The sequence below is a fragment of the Hakea prostrata genome, chromosome 6 (genome assembly GCF_041222555.1).
Source record: "Hakea prostrata isolate BN-2017 chromosome 6, UWA_Hpros_2, whole genome shotgun sequence".
Classification (NCBI taxonomy): Eukaryota; Viridiplantae; Streptophyta; class Magnoliopsida; order Proteales; family Proteaceae; genus Hakea; species Hakea prostrata.
In genome coordinates, this window is record NC_142605.1 from 27,560 (window position 1) to 52,652 (window position 25,093).

Sequence of the window (25,093 nt, forward strand, 5' to 3'; positions counted from 1 at the left end):
TGCTTCAGCTTACGCCAAAGCTTTGGCAAGCCTGAGCCCTGCGATGAAAGCTTCATACTCCGCCTCATTGTTACTTGCCTTGAACCCCAACCTCAGTGCATACCTAATCAGAAAACCTCATGGACTTTTTAACAAAATGCCCGCTCTTGAACCGAATTTATTGCTAGAACCATCAACGTATATATGCCACATACTTGGTAGGATAGGTTCTTTTTCTTCCTCGATCGGGGCTATGGATTCCACCATAAGATCGGCCAAAGCCTGTGCTTTTATAGCTGTTCGGGGCTTAAAATCCACTTGGAACTCCCCTAACTCGACCGACCCTGCTACCATTCTTCCCGACAGATCAGGTTTGAACAGGACCTTTTTCAAAGGGAAATTAGTCAGTACCTCGATCAGATGAGCCTAGAAGTATGGTCTCAACTTTCGAGCTGCTACCATAAGTGCCAACGCCTGCTTCTCAATCGTCGAATATCTTGTTTCAGGATCCAAGAGCACATGGCTGACATAGTAAATGGGCCACTGTCTTCTCTTTTTCACGAACGAGGATAGCACTCAGGCCGAGAAAGCAATGGTGGTTGCCCAAGTCTTTTCTTTAGTTCCTCAAATGCCTTTTGACATTCGTCTGTCCACGGAGCCTCTTTACTTCCCCCGATTGTGAAATGAACCGGGTTAAGGCTGCTATCCGTCCGGTCAAACATTGAATATCGTGAATAGTCTTTGGGGGATCCATATCAATCAAGGCTTGTATTTTGACTGGGTTTGCCTCAATTCCTCTTTAGGAAACCATAAATCCCAGGAATTTCCCAAAGATACCCGAAGGCACATTTTTCCGGATTCAGCTTCATCTAGTATCTTCTCAAAACAGAGAATACTTCCCTAAGATCTGCAATGTGTCCCGTCCTTTGGAGACTTTTTACTAGCATGTCGTCGACGTATACCTCCATATTTTTCCCAATCAGATCATTGAAGATCTTGTTTACAGCTCTCTGATATGTGGCTCCCACATTCTTCAAACTGAATGGCATAACTTTGTGAAAATAGCTTTCCCAATTGGTCATGAAAGCTATGAATCTCTCATCTTTCTCATTCATCAAGATTTGATTATATCTCGAATAAGCATCCATGAAACTCAATGTTTCATACCCGGCCGTTGCGTCAATCAAAAGATCTATGCGCGGTTAAGGGTAGCAATCCTTCAAGCATGCTTTGTTAAGGTATGTGTAGTCAGTACACATCCTCCACTTCCCGTTTGACTTTTTTACCATTACGACATTAGCCAACCACATTGGGAACTCGATGGCTTCAATAAAACCAGACTTCTTTAGTTTCTCGACCTCCCCTCTGATAGCCTCGGTGTTTCTCAATTGAGAAGTTCTGTCTCCTCTGAATTACAGGCTTGACCTCTGAATTGATCCAAAGTTTGTGCTCGGCCACAGCTTGATCAATTCCAGGCATATCGTTCTCTGACCAGGCAAAAACATCTATACTTTTTTGAAGAAAAGTTTGTAGTTCTTCCTTGAAGGGTTCTGGTTGCTCAGACCCAATATATGTGGATTTTGTCTCATCTCCTCGCTGTAAGCATATTCGTTCTAATTTCTCCACTGGCCTGAGCCTTTGCATGGTATCTTCATCCCGATCATCCCTTACCTCGATCGGTAAGGCTGTGGCTTTTTTTGGTCCTTCCTTATCCTTTAGATAAGCCACATAACACTGTTGGGAGAGTTTTTGATCTGAAACTACTTGCCTGATTCCAGTGTTAGTAGGAAACTCTATCTTCATATGTTTTGGCGAAACTATAGCGCCTAGCTTTGTCAACGAAGGCCTATCGAGGATCATGTTGTAGGTAGGAAGATCCTGAACCACCAGAAAGTTAACTCGAATGATAGATTCTTTCGGGAAATTTCCTATTGAAAGATCTAACTGAACTGATCCCTCGGCTACGTCAGACGAACCAGCGAATCCATAAAGGTGTGTTGAAGATGGCTTCATTAGATCTTCCTAAAAATTTAGCTTTTGAAAAGCTTCATAAGAAAGAAGATCAGCTGAAGATCCAGTGTCTACCAGGACCCTGTGTATCTCCCTTCGCCCGATTTCTACTTTGATAACTATTGCATCATCATGAGGCATGCTCACGCCTCGCTCATCTTCTTCACCGAACGTGATGGGAACTTCTTCCACTTTCTTTCTTTTCTGGGATTCTTCTAATCCCACAAATCTTGATTTTGCCTTTAGCTTCCTCAGGGACTCAGGTCCGGTCCTCCGAATATAGTGAGGATTGGGGATCTCTAGGTCCTACCAATTCCTTGCCTTTTTTAGATTTTGGAACCTCGACTCGGCGCTCCCTGCTTGCTGAACGATCCTTTTTTTCATTCATTGTTCTCTTCTCGTTCTCCCGAACTTTCAAAAAACTTGTGAGATGCCCCTGATTGATTAATCTTTCGATATCTGCATTGAGGTGCCTACAGTCATTAGTGTAGTGCCCAAAATCTTTGTGGAATAGACAATATTTCTCCATATTATTTTCTCCCGTCTTCCCAACTATCTTAGATGGCCATTTCAAAATATCTTGATTTTTGATCTGCATCAATATCTCTGATCGGGGAGTATTTAATGGTGTATACTCGTCTTGATCAGGTGATCGTCGTCTCTAAGCTAGATGTGGCTTTCTGGCGCGATCACGATCTTGAGTTGGCTGCTTTTGTTTTTGGCTTCTCTCAGGGACCTTTTGCTCCTTGGTTGCAATCTTTGACTCTCCTTGCCGTGCATCGAGTATCTCTGCTACTTCCGCTTGCTTTTGACATCTTTGCACTAATTCAGCATAGGTGGATGGCATATCGTGAAGTAGATATTCCAATAACTTTTGGTTGGTTAACCCCGTAAAGAGAGCGGTTTTTGCCACCTGTTCATCTAGATTCTCTATTTCCATGGTGACTTTGTTAAATCTTTTCAGGTATTCCTGAATCGATTCATTCCCTCCCTGTTTGATTGTAAAGAGTGTTTCCTCCGTTTTCTTGATTTGGATACCACTCTGGAAACGTCCAATGAACTTGCAAGCAAGGTTTTCGAAGTCATTGATTCTTCTCGAAGGAAAGTTCGAAAACCACTTCTGGGCTGCCCCAGTTAGGGACAAGGCGAATACCCTGCAAAGAATTTCGTCAAAGTTTCCAGCTACCGCCATGGTTTGCTGATAATAGCTAATATGGGCAGTAGGGTCTCTCGAACCGTCAAACGCTGTAAAAGTTGGGAGTCTAAAATTATGCGGAAACACGAACAGGGCATTAGCATTAGCAAAAGGAGTCTTCCGGATTACTGAATAAATATCATCATTTTTTCGCCCTCGGGAGAGTTGGCCCAACCTTTGGTTTATGTTGGCAAGCTCTTGGCTGATATGCAACGAGCATCCATCCTCTGTCTGAACAGTTACTCTTTCCAAACACTTGGATGTTGGAGAGTGAGTACACACTCCTCTCGGCAATCTCGTCCGGGAATCAATTCGGCTGGCCTGCGGCCTGTCATGCCGATCGTCCCTTATTGGAAATTTGCCAGTTCTCAAATCTCGGGCTCGTAGTAGAAGGTCCCTTTGAGCGTTTGGGCCAAAATTCTGGCCTTCAGCTGATTGTCCTTCCCTTTCGACAAAAATCACCCTAATGTGTGGTATTTGCTCATTTGCTCCTCCTGCACATCTCCAGGCTTCTACCTGATCAAGAGCCTGAGGAGCCACTACCTGTCTAACCAAAGTGCGGATCATATCCTGCATCTCTAGGAGTTGGACCTGCATTTGGTCCACTTGTTGCTGAAATGGATTCGGATGGTTTTGATGTTTGAGTCCATTAACTCCGTCTCTACGTGCTTCTGGGGGTTGGCTTCCTTGGGGAACATTTGACAGATCATTCTCCCCAAGGAGTGGTGGGATGTTTGCTATCCGCTGAGCCACTACTACTGCTGCCGATCTAGTTACCATGACCTCTTGAAGCATTTCCCACAGATGGCGCCAAATGATGCGTCCAAAAAATGTCAAGCCTCCAGGTTCCTTGACGATGGCCTGCAAAACAGAGTTAGATGTGGCCTGACCGTGGGGGTCGGGAGGCCACCTCCGAAGTTTAAGTCAGTTATGTGCCAAGTTTGATAACTACTTGCGTTCCCGAACATTTAGAAGGAAACCCTACAATAGGACGGCTACTAACAGAGATCGAGACTTCACTCAACGGTCGAGAATTGGAGGTAAAGTCTATATAAACAAGTGATCCACTCACTCCAAAGGAATCTGAATCGTTTCCAATTTACGTATTCATTATTATGCTTTACAACTTACCAGAGCTTTGGTGATTAGTTCAGTAACTGATTTAAGCTTCGGAGGTGGCCTCCCAACCCCCACGGTTGGGCCACATCTAACTCTGTTTTGCAGGCCATCGTCAAGGAACCTGGAGGCTTGACATTTTCTAGACGCATCACACCGTTATTTTGTATCAATTATGTACTTAAATCATACTGTACTCTTTTTCTCATATCATTTTTGTACCGCACCGCATAGAATTAGGTACGGTTTCAATTTTGATTTTCAGTATTGAAATTCGATATAGTAGAATTTTCTGATACCATACTTATTGACACCCTTAACACTCTCCATCAGCAATTAATTCACATTACCTGAAGGAATTCAATATTTTTGGGCCCAAAAAAAAAAGAGAGAAAGGAAGTCGATACATGAACAAACGTGTATCATAATTTGGTTACTTGGTACGCAACCGGTCCGGCCAGGGATCATTGTAAGGGTTGAAAGCTTCCCGCTGTTTTTTTGCACCTAAGAAGCATATTAAGAAAATTAATTTTATCCTCTACCAAAAAAAAAAAAAAAATTTATCCAGTCTTGGATAACACTTTTTATCGCGAATTCATGCAGATAAGCCACGTGATACTGCACTGGCCTCCACATGTCTAGGGGGAAATCTGAAAATGTTCATACCTCTCCCTCTCGCGCCTCCCACTCCCTTGCTCCTCTCTCCCTTCCGCTTAGATTAGAGACAGGACAGCATAGAAGGAGAAAGAGATGGTGGTTTCGCTTTCTTTCCTGTCAACCGTCCCATCTTTGCTTCCATCGTACCGCCAGCCATCAGCCACAGCTGCAACTAGAAGCTTTAATGTAAGTAGTCAATTTGAATCTTTTATAATGTCATCTTCTTGTTTGATGAAATGTGGCTTAAAGAAAATCAACTGTTTCTAATACCTCTGCACCAGACACGCCATTTTTCTTTTTCGAACTGTTGCATCTATTCTTTTCTTTTGTTGAAGCACAGTGGTCTTTATAAGAAGTAGAATTTGGAATACGAACTAATTATTGATTCTAAATTAGTATCAGGATGGAATTTCAATTTGCTGTCAAAAGGTTGAGGCTACAGTTTCTCGTGAAGATGGAATTCGCAGAAGAGAGGTCCTTATGTTTGTAGGAACTACCGTTGGCATGGTATATTAACACATCAGACTTGATCCATTTATTAGTATTAATAATTAGTATGCTCACAATTATTTCTAGTTGTGGTATCTCAGTAGCTTTTCCAGCAATAGCATTGAACTGAACGTGAATAATGAAAGATGCACAGTCAGCAATAAATCATTGTCACGAATCATGGTTCTTATATGATAGTTCTTTTGTTGTACCTCATGTCTAGACATGGTTCAAGGACGACTCCGACTTCTCATTGAGGCCACCTGATATAGAGTTTCTCGTGGCAGGCCTTTGTTCTATCACACCCTTCTTATCAATGACACACTCCAGTCCTCTTAATTTCATTCATATGTTGGCTGTTGGTGGCCAAACTATATATAAGACGGACTTTTAGAACTTCTCTATTTCAGGATCAGTAATTTAGACTTCAAGATTTCATCAAAGATTGGCAAAATCTTTTTGATTCTTGATTCATGTTAACATATGCAACACACGTAGAATGCAGTTTTTCAGGCATGTTTTAACCAAACAATACATTCTTGTAGTTTAAAATGTACAAGTGGTTTTGACTATATGATTATGCTAGCGTGGTTTTAGGGATTTATTTGGTCAGGATATTCCTGTACAACTATCTAACAAGTTGCTGGGCTGTAATACAAAACATCAAAACAGATGATTTACTGTATTTGTAGAAGATTTGTGCAATATTTGAAGATGAGGGTGCATCATTTTTCCTTACAGTAAAGGGGTACATTCATTTGCATTTAAATTTTTATATGTTAGATCTCAAAGCCCCAGCCTGACTTCCATGACTTGGATTACATTCTCTTACAAAATTGATTTTTTTTGCTACTAACCTTTGCAAAGAAAAGGATTAATACTTAATGATTGGAGCACAATTTTGTGTATTCTAGAAATTGCTGATCGATCTATACAACAATAGTAACAAGCCTCATCCCAACTAAGTGGGTCCGGCTATGTGGATCCTTGCCTTCCAATCAACTCTATCTACAGCTATAGTAGATACAAGGCCTAAGCTATGCATATCTTTTCTCACTAATCTCCTAGTTATCTTAGATCTCCCCTTAGTTCTTCTAATTCCTTCAATTTAGATTAAATCACTTCTCCCTATAGGGGGATTAAAGGCCTCTATCGGACATGGCTATACCACCTCATTGACTTTCTCATAGCTTATCATTTATCGGAGCTCCTTCCGAACCAACTCAAGTATGATCATCCTTATTTTATCCTTCCTAGTTTTGCCACTCATCCATCTTAGCATCCTCATTTATGCTATACTGAGTTTATTTGTATAATGCTTCTTAATAGCCCAACACTCTGCACTATACATTATAGCTGGTCACTGATGGTCATTGAAATTTAGAGAAGAAATGTGAAGAAAAAAGAAAAAGAGAAGAAGTTGCAGGTTGCTGTGGTGGTTCACGGTGAAGATTGTGAGCTCTCCCCTTTCCAAATCTCTTATTTATAAACTTCTTTACAGTCGATTTACAAGGAATCAACATAAAAACTCAAATAGGAATACAACACCTAAGCTATTTCAATCTAGAATTCTCAGACTTCCCCCTTTCTCAGTTGTGAGTTAGCTTGTAGCGCTAACTCGCGAGGGCCCTAACTACTTTCCAATTTTGTCCTTCCTAACATTCCCCCTCAAGCTAGAGCATATACATTACTTATGCAACTTTTGACAAATATAGTTAACCCTTGAACTCCTTAAAGCTTTCGTAAACAAATCTACAAGTTACTCTTTAGAATGCATGTGGTTGGGGAATATTAAGCCTTTTGTAACTTTTCATGAACAAAGTGACAATCAATTTCAATATGCTTGGTACGTTCATGAAAGATTGGATTGGATGCTATATGAACAGAAGCTTGGTTATCACACCACAACTTTATTAAAGAGTGTCATTAACGAATCCTAAGTGTTGGAATAATTGTTTTATCCATACCATCTCACATGTGACATGTGACATAGCACGATATTCCAATTCAACGCTTGACCTTGCTAGCACAGTTTGCTTCTTGCTCCTCCATGACACAAGGTCCCCTTTAACAAATATACAATAGCCTGTAGTTGATCTTCTATCAATAGGTGACCTAGCCTAATCAGTATTAGAGATCTTACAACATCCCTATGACCATGATTAGTGTGAAGAAGTCCACGTTTTGGTGCTTTCTTAAGATATCATAGAATTCGAATAACTACATCCAATGTGTTGTTCTTAGGGCAGATAAAAGCTGGCTCATAACATTGATAGGAAAGGCAATGTTGGTTCAAACCACAATCAGATAATTTAGCTTCCCAACAAGCCTTTTATACTTCCCTGGATCGTCAAGAATGGTTCCATCTTTGTATTTACTTTAAGTTGGTTTCATGGAAGTGTCTAGGGGTTTCAATCCCAAAATTCTAAGAGTATGTTGATTACATTTTCACACACAAAAAAATGATTGATGTTCTCTCCCTCTTTTGCCCTTTTGCGACTAGCATTAAGAATAAGTAACATACTACTGTGGCCAGATGTAACGTACAAGTTCAGTACAAAGCTTTGGCTCATATTGCAATTGAGTTTATGTGGCTAAATCCTCTTATCCAAGAAATTTAATTTCATATCAATTAACCTGTTGATATGTTTTATGATGGTCAAGCTGCTAACTATATTGATAGTAATTTAGTGTTCCATCAGAGGACCAAGTATATAGAGGTTGGTTGTCAATTGTTTGGGATGATCAGATGCATAAGCTATCTCTACTTGTTTTGTTGGTTTCACAAACTAACTTGGTGATATGTTTACCAAGGCTTTGTTTCAGAATGTATTTCTTCAAGGTTTTTCCTAGCTGGGCAATGGTGTATCTATAGTTTATACTCTGGCTTGAGGGGGAGTTTTTAAGATTTCAAGTTTGAGTATTCTGTAGTATTATTTTCCTATTTAAGGGCTGTGTAAATACACATAAGGATTTTCATATAATTACCTAATCATAATTTGTTTTAAGTAAAGGTGCCTGCAGCCAGTGGGAAAAACTTCTTTTCTCCCACTTGGTCTGCCATATTTTCTCCATTTTCTTTTTCTTCTTCCTCTCTGGTGCAACCATAGGCACTGTTTAGTTTGTTTACCAGTACTGTTAAATATGCAATGATACTTGTATATAATTTCCATTAAAGAACAATATGATGATGATTTTCTATCAGTTGTCAACTTGTCATTCATCTAGGAACTAATTGCTTGCTCGGGTTCATTTGTTGAAATGGTCAATGCTGCTGATCTGATCCAACGAAGACAACGTTCTGAATTTTTCTGTAAGCACAGTGGATCCTATTTACTTTTATGCTAAACCTGTCTCAACATTAACCATGCTGCTCTTACTGTTCTTGCAGCAAGTATTAAGAGTACACTAAACAAATCCCTAGAGGTAAACTCCATTCGCATTCTTATTGATGGATTGTATGTGCTTACTCTGTAAACTTGAAATGTTGTATTTTTCTCTGGTGACATTGCTTCCAGAGAAATCTGGAGCTCATTCCATCCATCCTAACTCTAGCATTGAATGATGCTGTGACTTATGACAAGGTCAGACTAGATATATTTTTTTCTAGCTTTTTTTATTGTTTTCTGTGGCCAATAGGAAACAAAGACTAATTCAATTCTACTTTAAGTTTATAGGCTACAAAATCTGGGGGCCCTAATGGATCCATTCGGTTCAGGTAATGTTACATTCAGAATTGCTTTTGTTGGGGGGTACCCAGTGCTCAAGTTCCAGACTCTGAAGCTATGTGTCCATGACCACTGTAGTTTACATTTATAAAGTAAGATTTTAAGAAGACACTATATTTAGTAGGATGAAATTTACCTTCACTCTAGGAATGACCATTTCTCAAGCACAACTTAAAAACAGAGGAATGGCCATCTGCATTTTATACGGTTCTATAACAGAAGGACTTCTCAAACCCAATGCACACCTCACACAGATGAATGACCATCTGCATTTTAAATGGCTGTATAACAGAAGGACTTCTCATGTCTCAGAGACTGCAAACCCAACCAGATCAAATGTCTACCATCATTGTTTCATGCTCAAGACCATCCAATAACTAACAACCTTGAGTAGGTTAATTCCAAATCTGATTGTGCAATTAACTTGACCTTTTTTTATTCTTCTTTTTGCCTGCTTAAAGTTCAGAGATAAGCAGACCAGAAAATAAAGGGCTTTCTGATGCTTTGAAACTCTTAGAGGGAGCCAAATCTGAAATTGATTCTTACTCAAAGGGTGGACCCATTTCTTTTTCAGATCTCATACAATGTGCAGGTAAGACTTGAGAGTTATAATGATATTTCTTTTCATTGACTATACTGATACACTGTTATACAATTATCTACATTTTACAGTTAAGATCATATTTTGAAGCATTAATATATGTATCCTAAAAGGAATATTTTGGACAAAATAGTTAATGAGGTCAAAGTTTGTAAAAAACATCATTCCTTACATAACAAAGCTCTTTCCATTAGAAACATTTTGCCAGCTGTCATGTCAAAGAAATATGTGATTGATATACTAACTGACAGTATATATTGGTGTCCACCCACCATTATTTCTTTCTGTCTTCTTTTCAGTCTCATATTTTGCTTTATTCTCCAGGAAGGTCCAATCTGTTTTAGTAAAGCTTATGGTTTTGTTTACTAGGTAAAAGCCCATTCAAATGGCCATCACTTTTATTTTCTTTATTAGTGCAGCACAGAGTGCAATAAAAAGTACTTTTCTTGCTTCTGCAATTCGCAAATGTGGTGGGAATGCAGAGAAAGGAGCCTTGTTATATACAGCATATGGTTCGAATGGCCAGGTTAGTTTTCTTAGTTTAGTTTACGTCTTTAAAACATCATTGTTCCTTCTACAGTATAATCCCCAATACTAGGGAACAAACAGATGCATAGTTTTTTTCTTCCCTGAACTTAGTGTGTATTGCTGTTGAATGGTCTGAGAACTTCTAACTTGTTAGAGAGACACAACCAGCCTTTATTTATAATAAGAGAAGAGTACAAAATAAAAGAAAATTCTCGATGTGGGATTTTATTACAAAATAATATCCTAGAGACAATTCAACCTTTTGTTCTTAGAATTACAACACTCCCCTTAAGTTGGTGTATATATATCTATCATGCCTAACTTGCTGGTAATGTTGGTACTCAAGAGTCTTAGTGAAGATATCAGCCTTTTGGTTGTTAGACGAAACAAAGGAAATGTTAATCAACCCAGGTTCAACCTTCTCCTTAATGAAGTGCCTGTCAATCTCTACATGCTTGGTTGCATCATGCTGAGCTGGATTATGGGCTACGTTGATTGCTGATTTGACATCTGAAAAACTGCATAAGGGCTTTTGACTATGCACTCAGATCTTAAAGTAGCCCCTTTAACCACAACACTTCACAAATACCCTTTGCCATTGCTCTAAATTCTGCTTCAGTACTGGACCTAGAAACCACTGCCTATTTCTTACTCCTTCAAGTCACTAAGTTTCCTCACATATGGGTGCAGTACCTAGAGGTAGACTTCCTATCATCCGGGCATCCTACCCAATCGACATTTGTATATGCCTCAATGTTCTAGTGTCCATGAGGAGAAACCAGAATTCCTTTTTGTGGGGCTTCCTTTAGATATCTTAGGATCCGGTAGATTGTATGTAGATGTGTGATGTAAGGATCATGCATATATTGACTTGCTAAACTAACAGTCTAGTATGAGACAAATAAATCAGCTTCTTGACTAATCTTAGATAGATGGTCTTGTCCATCGGTTTCCCTTTGTTTCAATTAGCTTACACCCTTTTGTAAGGCAATAATAGTGCTATATTTACTTTGTTATTGAGCATAAATTTATTTGGATCTCTGTTAGAATCTTTTAGGATTTTTTACTTTCTCTTGTAATATTCTCACATTAGGAAGATTTGATTTATTCTATTTTTGGAAGGTTAGTAGTATAAATAAAGCTCCTACTATGTCCTTTAGACACAAGTTTAGAATATTCACAAGTCTTTCAACAGCGAAATATGATCCGAGGCACCTTCCTATTCTCATCGTAGGAGCACCACCAGCTTTCTTCACCATCTGGGAGCCACCACTACTTGCCGCCACCTTCTTCCTCTTCTTTCCAATTGCAAACCACCTTCACCCTTTTTTCAACCTAGCGCAACCACCCAAACCTCCAACGACACCTCTTAGGTGTGTCACCCTCCACTTGCTATACCCTAGGAGTGTCAAACTCCCTTTTTTGGCTTTCTTTCATGCAACGACTTCCCTCCTAGCCGAAAAAATCCTAAGGTAGCCTCTAGAGCTATTGCCTCTTACCGTGATTGTTCTAGGCTGTCGCCCTTGCCTTTTGACTCCCTTTAAGCTTGAGATCTACCTTAGGAGTATCGCTTAGCCTTTACGATTCTATTAGGGGTGCCGTAGGACCTTCCCAAGCCCATCCTTCCTATCGCCTCTCCTACCAAGACCTCTCAGACCCAGCGGTAGGTCCTAGAGAGGTCGCAAGCTTTCTGCCATCCATCTATGCTTGTTGCCTAGTCCCTCTGGCCTTTGTGACTGGTCCTAGAGCCACCACACCACTTTGCGAGAGCCTCTACGGTCATCGGCCCTTTCTTTTGCTAAGTTATGAAAAATTTTCCATTCCTAAGAAAATCTTTCATGCCTTGTTTCTAGTGGTGTGCATTTTTCTACTACCCAATCTATTTTTTCCTTAGTACATAATCCTATTTTTTTGCTCCTATAATGGCTGATACAGTTACCTCTGCCTCTTTTGGTACATTTGGTATGGAGGATCCTCTCGTTTATTCTGTTTCTCAGGATCGTGATTTTTCTCCTAGATGACCGCGGTTAAGCTCAATGGGACCAGTTATTTTCGCTAGTCTCGTTCTGTTTCTCTTACGGTTGGTGCTCATGGTTTGATTGTCCATCTTCATTGAACTTCTAGCAAGCCCTCTCACCTGGTACAACTCAAGACAAGTAGGAGACAGATGAGTGCTTGGTTATGGGATTGCCAAAGAGAGTTGTTCCAAAGTTGGGAATGATGCACAATGCTTTAAGATTTGACGTAAGATTCATCAATTGCAACAAAAGGAGCTTAAACTGTCTCAATATTATATGAGTCTTAGAAGCTACTATTAGACCTTTTGACTTCTACGAGCGATTTACTCTATCTTATGCTATTAACGTTGTTGCTTATCAGAAATGGGAGGACAAGCTTCGCGTATATGATTTCCTGGTGAGCGTTAATATTGAGTATGATCAGATCCGTGCATAGATTCTTTCACGGGAGTCTTTTCCCTCTCTAGAACAAGCCTATGCTATGGTTGACATTGAGGACAGTCGTAGGACAGCTATAATACATACTCAGACATCTAACAGGTTTGCATTGGTGGCTGGTTCTGGCAGCAATAAGTCTAGTTCAGGTGACTCTTGCACCCTAGTGAATGCGAGTATTGTGGTAAAGAGTGTCATAGAAAGGACAAGTGTAGGAAGTTGCATGGATATCCAACAAATTCACGTGGAGGAGGTAGGTATGGAAATGGGGGAAGCAAACAAGCATCTTTTGCATACCATGCAAATTCTGACACCTAAGTACTCCACCCTCTTTGGGAATGGAAAAGGGATTTATATGTGGCTGGATAATTGGCACCCTAAAGGTGTGTTGATCAATAGGTAGGGGGACACAATCCAGCTTGACGTGAGGTCTTAGCGAATGGAGGTAGTGGGCAAGTTTCCTATTGAAGGAAGGGAAAAGTTGTACAGGAAGATCAACAACTTTGATGGATGTTTGGAGAGACATACAACTAGTAGAAAGGATTGATTATACTATGTTGGACATGTGGTGTGGAAGGGATTGCTACAAATTTATTCTCCTCAAGTAAGCTTAGCACATGAAGTGAGTTGATGGAAGTGGTGTGGTTTGTGGATAATATTCCTAGATACCTTTATAAGATAGCTAAATAAGGGACAGAAAGAGTAGAGATCTAGAGACAAGAAGAGTAAAGATCTAGACTGTGTTAGATGTATTAAAAGTGAATATGGTGAAGTACTAGTACGTGATAAGGACATTAAGAAGAGACTGAAAATCTATTTCTCTAATCTACTAAACGAGCATACTTCAAGTATTTGTGATTCAGATGATTACACCATTTATCATGGCACCAATTTTTGAACATATATACAGAGAGTTTTGGTGTCCGAAGTAAAAGAATCTCTAATAAGGATGAAAGTAAGCAAAGCACGAGTTCTTGATGAAATTTCAATAGAAGTATGGAAGAGCTTAGGAACCTGTGGGCTAGCTTGGCTAACCAAGTTGTCTAATAAGATTATAAGCACACGGGAAATACCAAATGAATGGAGGAGAAGCATCGTGGTTCCAATTTACAAAAATAAAAGAGATATTCGAAGCTGTACTAACTATAGAGGCATCAAGCTGACGAGTCATACTATAAAATTATTGGAGAGAGTGATTGAAACCTGATTGAGACAAGTAACCACAATTACGGAGAACCAATTTGGTTTTATGCCGGGAAGATCTACAATGGAAGCTATTTACCTAATTAGGAAACTTATGGAAAGCTATAGAGAGTGTAGGAAAGATATTCAGATGGTCTATTGATCTTTAAAAAAAAAACTTATGATAGAGTCCTTAGAGCATTTAATTTTGGAATACTAAAGAAAAAAATGTGGGAAGTAAATATGTGGACATATTTAAAGGATGTCTATGATGGTTCAGTGACAAGTATAAGAACAGTGGGGGAGGTTAAGATGGTGATTTCTAGTTATAGTTGGGCTACATCAAGTATCAACTTTAAGCCTTGCACTTATAATGGATGAATTGACCAAAGACATTCAAGATGAGGTTCCTTAGTGTATGCTTTTTGTTGATGATATTAGGTTGATAGATGAGACACAAGTAGGGATTAATACAAAGTTAGAATCATGGACAACAACTTTGGAATCAAAAGGCTTTAAACTAAGTGGACAAAGACTAAATATCTACTTTGTAACTTAGGTCATGATCAGGTGGCCGATGAGGTGGTGAAACTTGACAAGAAGGAGATTCTTCATAGTGATTGTTGTAGGTACTTTGGTTCAATCATAAATAAAAAAGGTGATATAGAGGATGATGTTTCCTAAAGAATTAAAGTAGGGTGGATGAAGTGGAGAGGTGCGCCCGGTTTCTTATGTGATTGACATATTCCTTTAAATCTCAAAGGAAAATTTTATAGGGCTGTCGTTCGACCAGCTATGATGTATGGTGCAGAGTGTTGGGCAGTTAAATAGCATCATGTAGATAAGCTCAGTGCAACAGAAATGAGGATGCTAAGATGGATGAGTGACAAACTAAGAAGGATAATATAAAGAATGGTCATATTAGAGCTGGTCTGGGAGTAGTTCTGATAAGTGATAAGCTACGAGAAAGTCGTTTGAGGTGGCATAGCCATGTTCAATGGAGACCTATAAATGCCCCTGTATAGGGAAGTGATTAATCCAATTTAAAGGAATTAGAAGAGCTAGGGACAGACCTAAGATAACCTTAAGAGAAGTGCCAAGAAAACATATGCATTACTTAGGCCTTTTATCTAGTATGTCTTGAAACAAAGTTGATTGGAAGGCAAGAATCCATGTAGCCAACCCCAGTATTTGGGGACAAGGCTTGTTGTTGTTGTTGTTGTTGTGGTATTCCCATACACCCACAGCTTGGAGATGCCTTACTGACTATAGAAAATATGTTAAAAAGGAAGATCTTGGTGCACTCCAGTTGTTGTTTTTGGAGTAGAAAGTAGAAACCATCTATTCTTTCGATGTCACTTCAGCTCCTTGGTGTGGTGGAGAGGCATATGTAAATGTTATCAACTGATTGGAGAGCAATGGCGAGTATTAATGAGGCTCCTGTTTGTGTGAGGAAGCAGGTGGAGATGATGGAGAGCATTTGAGTAGTTGTGAAGTTGGCACTATGTGCAACTATTCAACACCTATGGACTTAGAGAACTACTGGATTTTCATGAATAAAGTGGGACAGAAGCACGATTAAATGCAGTCTTGTGGATGCTGTGAAGGGAAAACATGCTACTTTGTGTTTTGCTAGTGAACAGACTGCCCCAGTTGCTTATATAACTGAGAAGTGGAACATTGATGTGGTTTGGAAGACTAGGATCCTGAAAGCTTGTTCCTGGTTTAGGACTTCTTCAAATCTGATCTCTTTGCACTGTGATGGAGCATTATTGAACCCAACAACTACATATGGTGGGGTTGCCAGATCAGGATGTTGGGGTGCAAGTATGCTATGTAGTAACCCTAACATTTGGATCTTTTGAAGATTTGATGCTAGGGTTACAATTATTTTTGTAGCTGTGTCATATATCAAGTTCATAGTTATTTAAGAAACGGAGTGACCCTAGCATCCAAATCATGGTATGACATGGCATCCTAGCATCCCGAACTCCTCTAGAAACCTAGATTTTGGAGATGAAGTAACCTGCATCCCTATCTCCTCCAAAATATTTAGAACAGTTTCTTGAGAAGTGTTGGTTTCTGCAATAGGTTTCGGCAATGGCTTCTGCAATAGGTTTCAGCGAGAGTTTCAGATGATGTTGGGCTTCTGTGATAGGTCTTTGTGATGGCTTCTAGGACAGGTTGCAGTGGGAGGTTTCAGATGATGTTGGTTGCCGCGAGCTTCTGCAATGGAGTAGTTGCAGTGGCGGTGGAGGTAGGTCTTCCTCAGCGAGAGAGAGAGATTTTTCTTTTCTCTTCTTTTTCTTCTTCCTCTTCCCCTAATTGAACTTAGGCTCTGATGCCATGTTGAGAAACAAGATTTTGGTAGAATGGCTTGAATTGAAAGTGTGATCTCAAGCCCTTTATTTATAATAAATTGGAAAGAGCACTATTACATAAATACCCCTACAAGAAATAGAAATTTATATGAACAAAAACTCTAATAGAGAACTCCTAGTAGAACTCAACCAACAAGAAATGAAGATGCCCCTATTAAATTGGGCTACCCCAATTCCCAGCAAATAGCAGAGAGTTTCTAAATCTTTAGTTTTAAACTTAGTGGCCAGATGGATCTCCAATACATAGATTTACGAGTTATCAGTACCAGTTAGTGACTACATATCATCAACATTTGAAAAATATAGATGCTCAAATATTAAAAAAAAAAAAAAAAAATCAGAGCAACTTATGTGTCTCTATGCTTTTCTGAATTTTTTTTCTTTCTAAACATTCCTTTTTTTACCAAATATATAATCAGAAATGTTGTCTTGTATGAACAGTGGGGACTGTTTGATAGACAATTTGGAAGGACAGATGCAAACGAACCAGATCCAGATGGAAGGGTACCACAATGGAAGGAGGCATCCGTTCAGGAAATGAAAGATAAGTTCTCTGCTGTTGGCTTTGGCCCTCGCCAGGTATTCTGACTGGTAACTTTTATCATCATAGTTGCTCAGTAAAATTCTGCTCCGATATAACTTTAACATCTTTGCTTCTCTTCTTTTTTTTCTTTTCTTTTTCCCTTCCTATTTGGAGGGGGTGGGGTGTCTTACTTATAGACAAAGGAGTAATAGCACTACATAGTAGCACTTAGGGTGCTCCCCTTTTGGAGGGATTGTAACCAAATAATCTGGCCCATTCCTGTTACAAGCAAACAGTAATGCAGCCTTTTTTGAAAAGATACTATCTGAGTAACACGTTAAGGATAACTATCCATTGGCTTGCCAGCTCCTCAGTTGCTTAATTGGTCTACATTCTTTCCATTATAAATCGATATACATCTGATAGATCAATTGGTAAATGTTCCTTACAAGCTGAGAATAGCATCAAAGCTTCCCTCCTGCATTTATCGTCCACCTTGTGACATTTACAGAATGACCCTTGACTATTACATGCTATTATCCTGTCTCAGCTAGGTGTTGTTATGGTGTGCTGTAAGATTTGCCCTTACATGGTCTCTTTTGAAATGTAGCATGAGAAAAGGTCCAATATCTCCTCAAGGAGTACCCATATAGATCCAGTTTAGCTTTTCTTTCAAGGTTTAGCACTATTGTCTTATAGGTGTTAAAGTCTACATCTATGTGAGCTTTAAAGTATCCCACAATATGATACTGCGATACATATCCATATTGGACCGACACAATACATATAGATATGTCTCTTTATTAGATTGCACTAAAATGCATTGGCTAGTACGAGACAATGTCTATGAGAATCACTTGACCAATACGTTACCATGGTTCAAGAACTTGCTCTCTCCAGGGATCTCACCCCTTCAAAAAACCGAGATCTTGACTAAGTTGGTGTGATCTCAGTCAAGATATGGTCTTTTTCGTAGGGCAACTTGATGGCCTATCTTGGTGGGTTTCAGGGTCCAGGTTGGGCTCAAACTTGATAGTCAACCTAATTTAGGCCTTCAAACACACTGGCAGCCTTGAATTTGTGAGAAAACAACCTTACGTATGAGTTCTTAGTTGACCCTAAGTGTGAAACCGAAATGTTGCAGGATTGGGGAATGCAATGTTATACAACAAGTAATAAAGAACCTCTAAGGCATGCAAATGAAAAACAAGTGTATCAAATACATCAAATAACTTAAATGTCATTAGAATTCCATCCACATGAGTATCACAATCTCGATTCTCGAGAATAGAATAATAAAATTATACAACCATTAGAAGTTCTATGTAAGTCATAACTCATAAGTTCATAAGACAACCATAGAATGATTGATCTTCCTTTAGTGTTGTAGATGTGCTAAGAGTAGTTGCAAGTGAAAATCTAGCAAAAAATGAGAGTTTTGGTGAGATATGGTGAGAGGTCTGGTGAGATAGGCGAGATCTTGAGCGAGTTGTAGAAATCTCTCCATTTATCTCGTCTCATCCTTCATCTTGTCTTGCCATTTGAAAAAAGTGAGATATCTTGCAAGATCTCGCCGAGATCCCTCGAGATCTCAAACCATGTACGATACTGGATACTGATAATTTGAACCTTGCATCTATGTCTCAGTTTAAGGTCCATTTTGGTTCATGGTCTTTGTATCAGTGGGATTTGTTAGCTAAGTAGTGATGTAGAACTTGGGCACAACCAACCAGCTTCCATTAGACCAATTGGACCAAAAAGAGGCAAAAACATTGTTCAAGTGAACGGTAAGTGAATAGTGTCATAGGCCATTTTTGGGTTTTAGTGAGAATACTATTTGGAGATTTGATGGGACACACTTGCTGCTGCAACTTTGAAAGAGTGAAGACTTCATTAGATTTTATTTAGTTTCTATTGTTGTTGTTTCCTAAGCTGCTATGGAGCTGGTTCCTACTTTAGTATTTAGGAGCTTCTCATTTTGTTGAGCAAGCATTTGCTCTATAAATACGTAAGGTTGTTCTTCATCCCCCATATGTTAATGAATTAATTAATGAAGCTTGCTTTGAGTTTATGCTCTTGCCCTTGCATGAGTGATAAGAAGGGTGTTGGGGACCTAACTACCCCTAGTGTATTGACTTAGGAATTGACCCATCTACCCATAAAGTCTTTTGATGATAACAAACACATATTACCATGTGCTAACCATCTACCTGTGTGATTATAAGAGGTGTAGTCAAGCTATACTCACGATCCAAGTAGAGAGCGTACATTGCATGAAGGCTGTCTTGAACTACAAAGTAACGTTCCAAAAGGACCAAAGGCATTAAAGACCAAGAAACTGGATTTCACCACGTGCAAGTACATCTTGAAGACTTAAGATTGATGTAGAAATTTCTTTAAAATTCCATATTTAAAATCATAGAAAAATGAAGTTAAACATTTTAGGGAACTGATTATATGGGCAAAAAGAAAATTTGATTTAGTCCTTGGGGGTATAATTCAATTTTTGCAAAGGCCCTTGGGAACCTTAGATTTGGCACTCAAACTATGTGTTGGTCAACTAGCTTGTCCTTAGGCCTGTGCCACCGAGTGTATCAAAGTTAAACCTATGGGACATACCAGATACCTATTGGTCGACCTAATTATATCTTAAGCCCAACTGGTCACAGGACCAGCCGACCGGCTATAGACAGGACCTAACAGTTGGCTTATATTGGCTAGTCTCTAATGACTATTGAATTGGTTGATTGGAAGATTAACTAGGTTGACTGTATATACAAAAACACGATTGTTTGATAACCGTTGGAACCATATTTGGACCAATCTTTTTGCTATAAATAAATGTCTTTCTGACACTCTGTAACATGAATCCAAGGAATTTTGATGCAGGACAACCTGCTAGGACCAATTCAAACCAGCATTGGATGCCAATTTAACCAGCCAACTTGTCAAAATAGAAGGTCCCCTTGCTCCACAATTTTGACCAGTTAACCAGGATTGCAACAATAGGAGAAAACATAAAGAAATATGGCCAAAAAACACTGTTCACGTGGACAAAGTCACAACCCTTTGTTTGGTATATTGGGATTGCTTCATAGAAGATTTGTGGGGCCCAAGGTAAGATTTTATGGAGATTTTATTTTGGGAGATTTAGGACCTTAGTCTGTTTTCTATTTTAGCTATTTATTCGTGTGGCTGATATAAAGCCTAGTAGTTTCTAATTTTAATCAATTTTTATTTCCCCAATATTCTACTGTCTTTTTTGGGTAATCCATAAGATTCTATTGCCACTAGTTATTAGGATATTAGTTTCTATTTTTAGTCTACTAAATTTTTATTTATTGTAAAGCTTTAGCCAAGCTATAAATAAGTCCCTACATTGCAAAAGAGAAGAAGACTTATGGAATAGGAAAAAATGAATTGAAGCTTTAGCTGTGCGGGTTTGCAGCCCCCTTCTCTCTCTCTCTCTCTCTCCCTCCCCCCCCCCCCCCTTTCTCTTCTCTTAAGAGTGTTCTTCTCTTTGTTATTTTCAGATTTCCCCTTCTTCCCCCTATCTTCTTTATCATTCTTTCTTCTCTATTCCGTCCCCCTGTTACATTTATTATCAATCATTATTGTGTCATTCTAATAGCCTTTTAGCCTCCCTTTGACCCAAATCCCTTTTGAAGATCCTGTCCCTCTTATATAAGAAGGTTGAGAGTAGATCTCAAGGTAGACTTGGACTGGTAGAGGCTTATTCACACTTGCATACATTCATTCTAAAGGGGAAGTACCACCCCTCTATACAGTTGTGAGCGTTTGATTTTCTTTTCATTTACATTTATTGTAATTGGGTGATCTTGTCTGGAATCAAGGATTTGATTGGGTGCTCTTGCCCTGAATCAAGGATTCAATTGGGTTCTCTTGCTTGGAAGCAACGATTTTGTGAAAAGGTGTTGTCCATACCTATTGTACTTAAAGTGGACATACTAGTGAAATCTTTCTAGACTTGCTAGAAAGGAGTGAACGTATATTCAGTTGAATCGAAATAAGATAACTCCACTCTGACATTTAGTGAAATTGATCTATAGAAAATAAAGCTATCGGTATCTAATATGGCCTCAAACAGAGTTGATTGGAAGGCAAGAATCCATGTAGCCGACCCCATTTAGTTGGGACAAGGCTTGTTATTGTTATTGTTGTTGTATGTCCAGGTTTCGTGAATTCTCGGCCAAATCTCAGTTTTCGGCTGGTTGATAAGACCCCGAATCCATTAGAATAAGTATGATAAAAGTGACACAGCAGCAATACAACAATGGACTTAAATCAAATAACCATCAGAACAGAACAAGCTACAGCAGTAGGTGATCCTAAACTACCCGAGAGCAATAGCCCTCTCCCTTAATTCCCTAACAACTCAAAACGCATGATCTCCTATTCTCCCTTCCCCTAATAATAGTAATTACTTTCCTAACATAATCCCTTAACCAAATCACTCCAAATCCAATCCTAAAAGGCATCCTGTATCTCAATAGAATCACCACACATTTATTCCTATAGAACAGTAAATATTTCTCCAAGTATTTCCTTCTATTCCTGGCTGCTGTGCAGCAGATCTTGTAGCTGATCTTGTATCTTTCTTTCCTTGCCTGCGAGTATAGACTCGTGAGATGAGGGGTCTATCAATACTCCCCTCCAAAAGTTTCACCTTGTCCTCAAGGTGAAAGTCTGGAAAATTGGATTGCAGCGCATCAAAATCTTCCCATGTATTCTCACAAGAGGGAAGTCCTTTCCATTGAATCAGAACTTCCAATACCCCCTGAACAGAGAAACGAATGCTGATCAAATGTTCTGGTGTGAGTTATAACTCGCCATTCTCTCGCAAATAGGAGGGAAGAGGCTGGGGAACCATGTGTTGATCAACCTTGGCTTCAACTGCGAAACGTGGAACACAGGGTGGATGCGAGTCCCCTCGTAAATGTAACCGATAGGCAGCTGGGCCCACTTGCTCTATGATCTGGTACGGCCCGTAGAAACGATGACTTAGCTTTTCATTTGGGCATTTGGCAAGCTTCTAGAAACGATAAGGCTGGAGCTTAAGGAAAACCTCATCCCCCACCTAGTAGCACACTTCCCAACGATTGGGATCCGCGGAAGCGCGCATCCGTTCTTGGGTCACCCGGAATTTAGATTTGAGATCATCCAGTACTCGATTGCGCTCACGAAGGAACACATCAACATCATTGACCTTGGACCGGCCATCCTCCCAACACAAAAGCGAAGGCGGTTCACGGCCATACACAATCTGGAATGGAGACATTTTAGTGGCTGAAGGAAATGTCGTGTTGTACCAATACTCCCCCCAAGGTAACCAATTAACCCAATCCTTTGGTTGGCGAGCGCAGAAACAGCGTAAGTAAACTTCAAGGCTACGATTCACCACTTCTGTTTGGCCATCGGTTTGTGGATGATAGGCGCTGCTATACTTCAGGTGGGTACCTGCTAGTTTGAATAACTCCATCCAAAAGTGACTAAGGAAAACACGATCTCAATAAAAAACAATGGATTGCGGAAATCCATACAAGCTGATAACTTCCTTAGTGAAGAGACAGCCACATCCTTCGCGGAGTAAGGGTGTGAAAGAGCAAGGAAATGGGCGTATTTTGAGAGACGATCAACTACTACCAGCACTGTATCCCCACCTTTAGTCTTGGGTAACCCGCCAATAAAATCCATACTAATATCCTCCCAAATACGTTTTAGAATAGGCAGCGGTTGAAGGAGACCTGCGGGTTTCATAGCCAAGTATTTTCTGCGCTAACAATCATCACAACTAGCCACAAAGTCACGAATAGCAGCCTTCATTCCCACCCAATAGACCACAGCCGCCAATCGCTTGTAGGTCCGCAAAAATCCTGAATGTCCACCAAATGGGGTGGAGTGATACTCAGACAATAATTTGGGGATTAGTGGTGTCACATCCACCCAGCCGGTACCCTATCTGGCATACCCGAGTGTGTGATCCACAGTCCACAAGATCCAGTATCGAGTAAATCAACCTCCCACATTCAAAATAATATAATTAAGAACAAGACTAAATCAAGGTTAACAATATTATTTAAATGTATCAAAGTAAAGTAACAAGATAATCATCAGAGTGCGGAAATGATACCAATAGATATATATAATCAAAAATGTAGAGTGAGGCGGAATCTCACTCCACGAGTACAGCGGAATGTAGATCGAAAGTCAAAGAAGATTACAACTGGTTCTAAAGACAAGAAAGAAAGATATAATCTAACTAAGCTAGAGTCTATTTTATTTTATAAAGATTGTCTTCATAAACATAGACTTCATCAATCACGCTCAGACGCTCCCACTCCACAGTAAGGTTAATCTTGGTAACAAGTAAGACCACTCGAGGAATCCTCAACGTAATCTTCATAGTTGCCAACACCTTGCGTATGGTATGCTTCTTCATCTTGCGCTTCTTCGTATTGGCCTTCATAGTCATCAATGCCTGCAGAATAATCTAACAAAAGATGTTGTACAAAAGGAGTGAGTTTCAAAAGAAACCCAGTAAGGCAAGTAATTCCATAGTAGCATAAATAACATGATAACATAAGCAAAGCATAATGTGATATGATATGAATCAGACAATGCATGTATGAATCTAACTTTATGTATGCTGGTCTCTATAGGCAGACATGCTTTAAGTCATAGCACCATACTTCTTTGGGTAGGTCTCAATTCACTCATCCTCGGTTGGCAAAGGGTCCTTCATCCCTCTCGGACAATCCGTGGCTGGGGGTTAAGTCACCTCTCTCTCACATCACCATTTGGTCTAAGTACTGGCGCATGTCAAGGTAAAGCCTAGCCAAATGCAAGTCATCTACTTAGTTACATAAATTCAGTTCCAGATATGTCCATTCCTCCCCTCTCGGGATCCTTTCCGGTATCCTTCACACTAAAGTCAGCATATTCGACTCTCTCAAATACGGACTCATCAACCCTATAGGTCATCCACATATAGTAAACGGGAAGCTCTCATGTCCTCTCACGGGTTGGTTACCGGTCTTGAACGCCCATGAGCCCAAGTCTATCCATATGCAACTCTACCCATAAATGGCCCCCACAATGTGATTCATGTCCCCTCACGAGTTGGTTACCGGTCTTGAGCGCCCATAAATCCCCATTGCTACCACGGGTCGTTCGGTCTCAATACCCTTCCGAATTGGGTCTGATATAACTGGGAATACCGTAGCCAAACACTGCTAGACAAGTCCTAGGTATGACAACCAATAATCCGGGAAAGTGTCAAAGGGCAACATTGGGAATATCCCATACTACTCCCAATGAGGTCCAAGGACAGAAATGTCAAAAGGACATTCCCCAATCCCAAATCATACCTAAACAATCACAATCATAAATCAATCATATCATCCACGACAGACATCTCATCATATGAAAGAGTATAATAAGACAATATCGAAATAATGAGCAACATATATGAATAAATACATAATCCAAAGTACATAAAGTAAATAAGGAAATAAGATCCTACTGTACTTACAGCATTCATATCATAATAGAAACTAACATAACAGTAACAAATCTAAGTAATTCCCAAATTAGAAACTAAATCTATGCAATCTATGTTAATATGGTAACAACTTTCCTTACCTTAAATAGATTCGAATATATTCCGGACGGACAAGAGGATGAATCCAAAGTTAGCAAACAAACCCTAGAATAACATCATACAATCATTAGGAAGTAGTCCTAAAAGAATGAGCATCAATCGAATCGAAACGGACGAAGAAATCCAATTCTGTCACTGCGGGTTGATTGGCTGGGTGGACTGGTTCAGTCGACCCAGACAGCCCAAGAGCAAATCCGAATTCAAAAATAGAATCTTGATCCGAAACCTATGTTATACAATCCGGAATGCTACGAAACTTGGAGAGAATGTCTAACACAGTAGTCTAAGACTAAAAAGCATAATTTAGACATCAAACAACGATTAAAACCATTACTTACTGTTGAAGTATACGTAAATTTGGAGTTTACTGTTCACGTGAACAGTAAAAACAGCTTTTACTGTTCACGTGAACACTATTTTGATGTTGTTTTGATTATATTTTCTATTTCTAATGTGGGAATCTTGCTACATAAGTTTTGGGAGTTTTTTAGAAAGCATAGTTTCTATTTTGGTGGTAGTTTCTATTTTCAGAACTTTCTATTTTAGGAGTTAGGAAGTTACTAAAGCTGT

General features: G+C 39.5%; 1 protein-coding gene across 3 annotated transcripts in view; it reads left to right on the plus strand.

Moving 5' to 3' along the window:
- The first annotated feature begins 4,936 nt into the window (after nucleotides 1-4,936).
- Nucleotides 4,937-25,093, plus strand: part of TL29 (ascorbate peroxidase 4) — a 31,380-nt gene continuing 11,223 nt past the window's right edge. Inside the window, exons 1-9 of one of the 3 annotated variants that reach the window (XM_089160118.1) lie at nucleotides 4,937-5,143; nucleotides 5,360-5,464; nucleotides 8,675-8,759; nucleotides 8,838-8,872; nucleotides 8,965-9,030; nucleotides 9,124-9,164; nucleotides 9,636-9,766; nucleotides 10,195-10,301; nucleotides 16,761-16,898. In XM_089160118.1, the coding sequence (XP_089016244.1) occupies nucleotides 5,051-5,143; nucleotides 5,360-5,464; nucleotides 8,675-8,759; nucleotides 8,838-8,872; nucleotides 8,965-9,030; nucleotides 9,124-9,164; nucleotides 9,636-9,766; nucleotides 10,195-10,301; nucleotides 16,761-16,898 (801 nt within the window). In that variant the 5' untranslated portion in view covers nucleotides 4,937-5,050. Of the gene's footprint in view, nucleotides 5,144-5,353; nucleotides 5,465-8,651; nucleotides 8,760-8,837; nucleotides 8,873-8,964; nucleotides 9,031-9,123; nucleotides 9,165-9,635; nucleotides 9,767-10,194; nucleotides 10,302-16,760; nucleotides 16,899-25,093 lie in introns of those variants that run through there. The other 2 variants (XM_089160117.1, XM_089160119.1) reach the window with 2 other exon arrangements.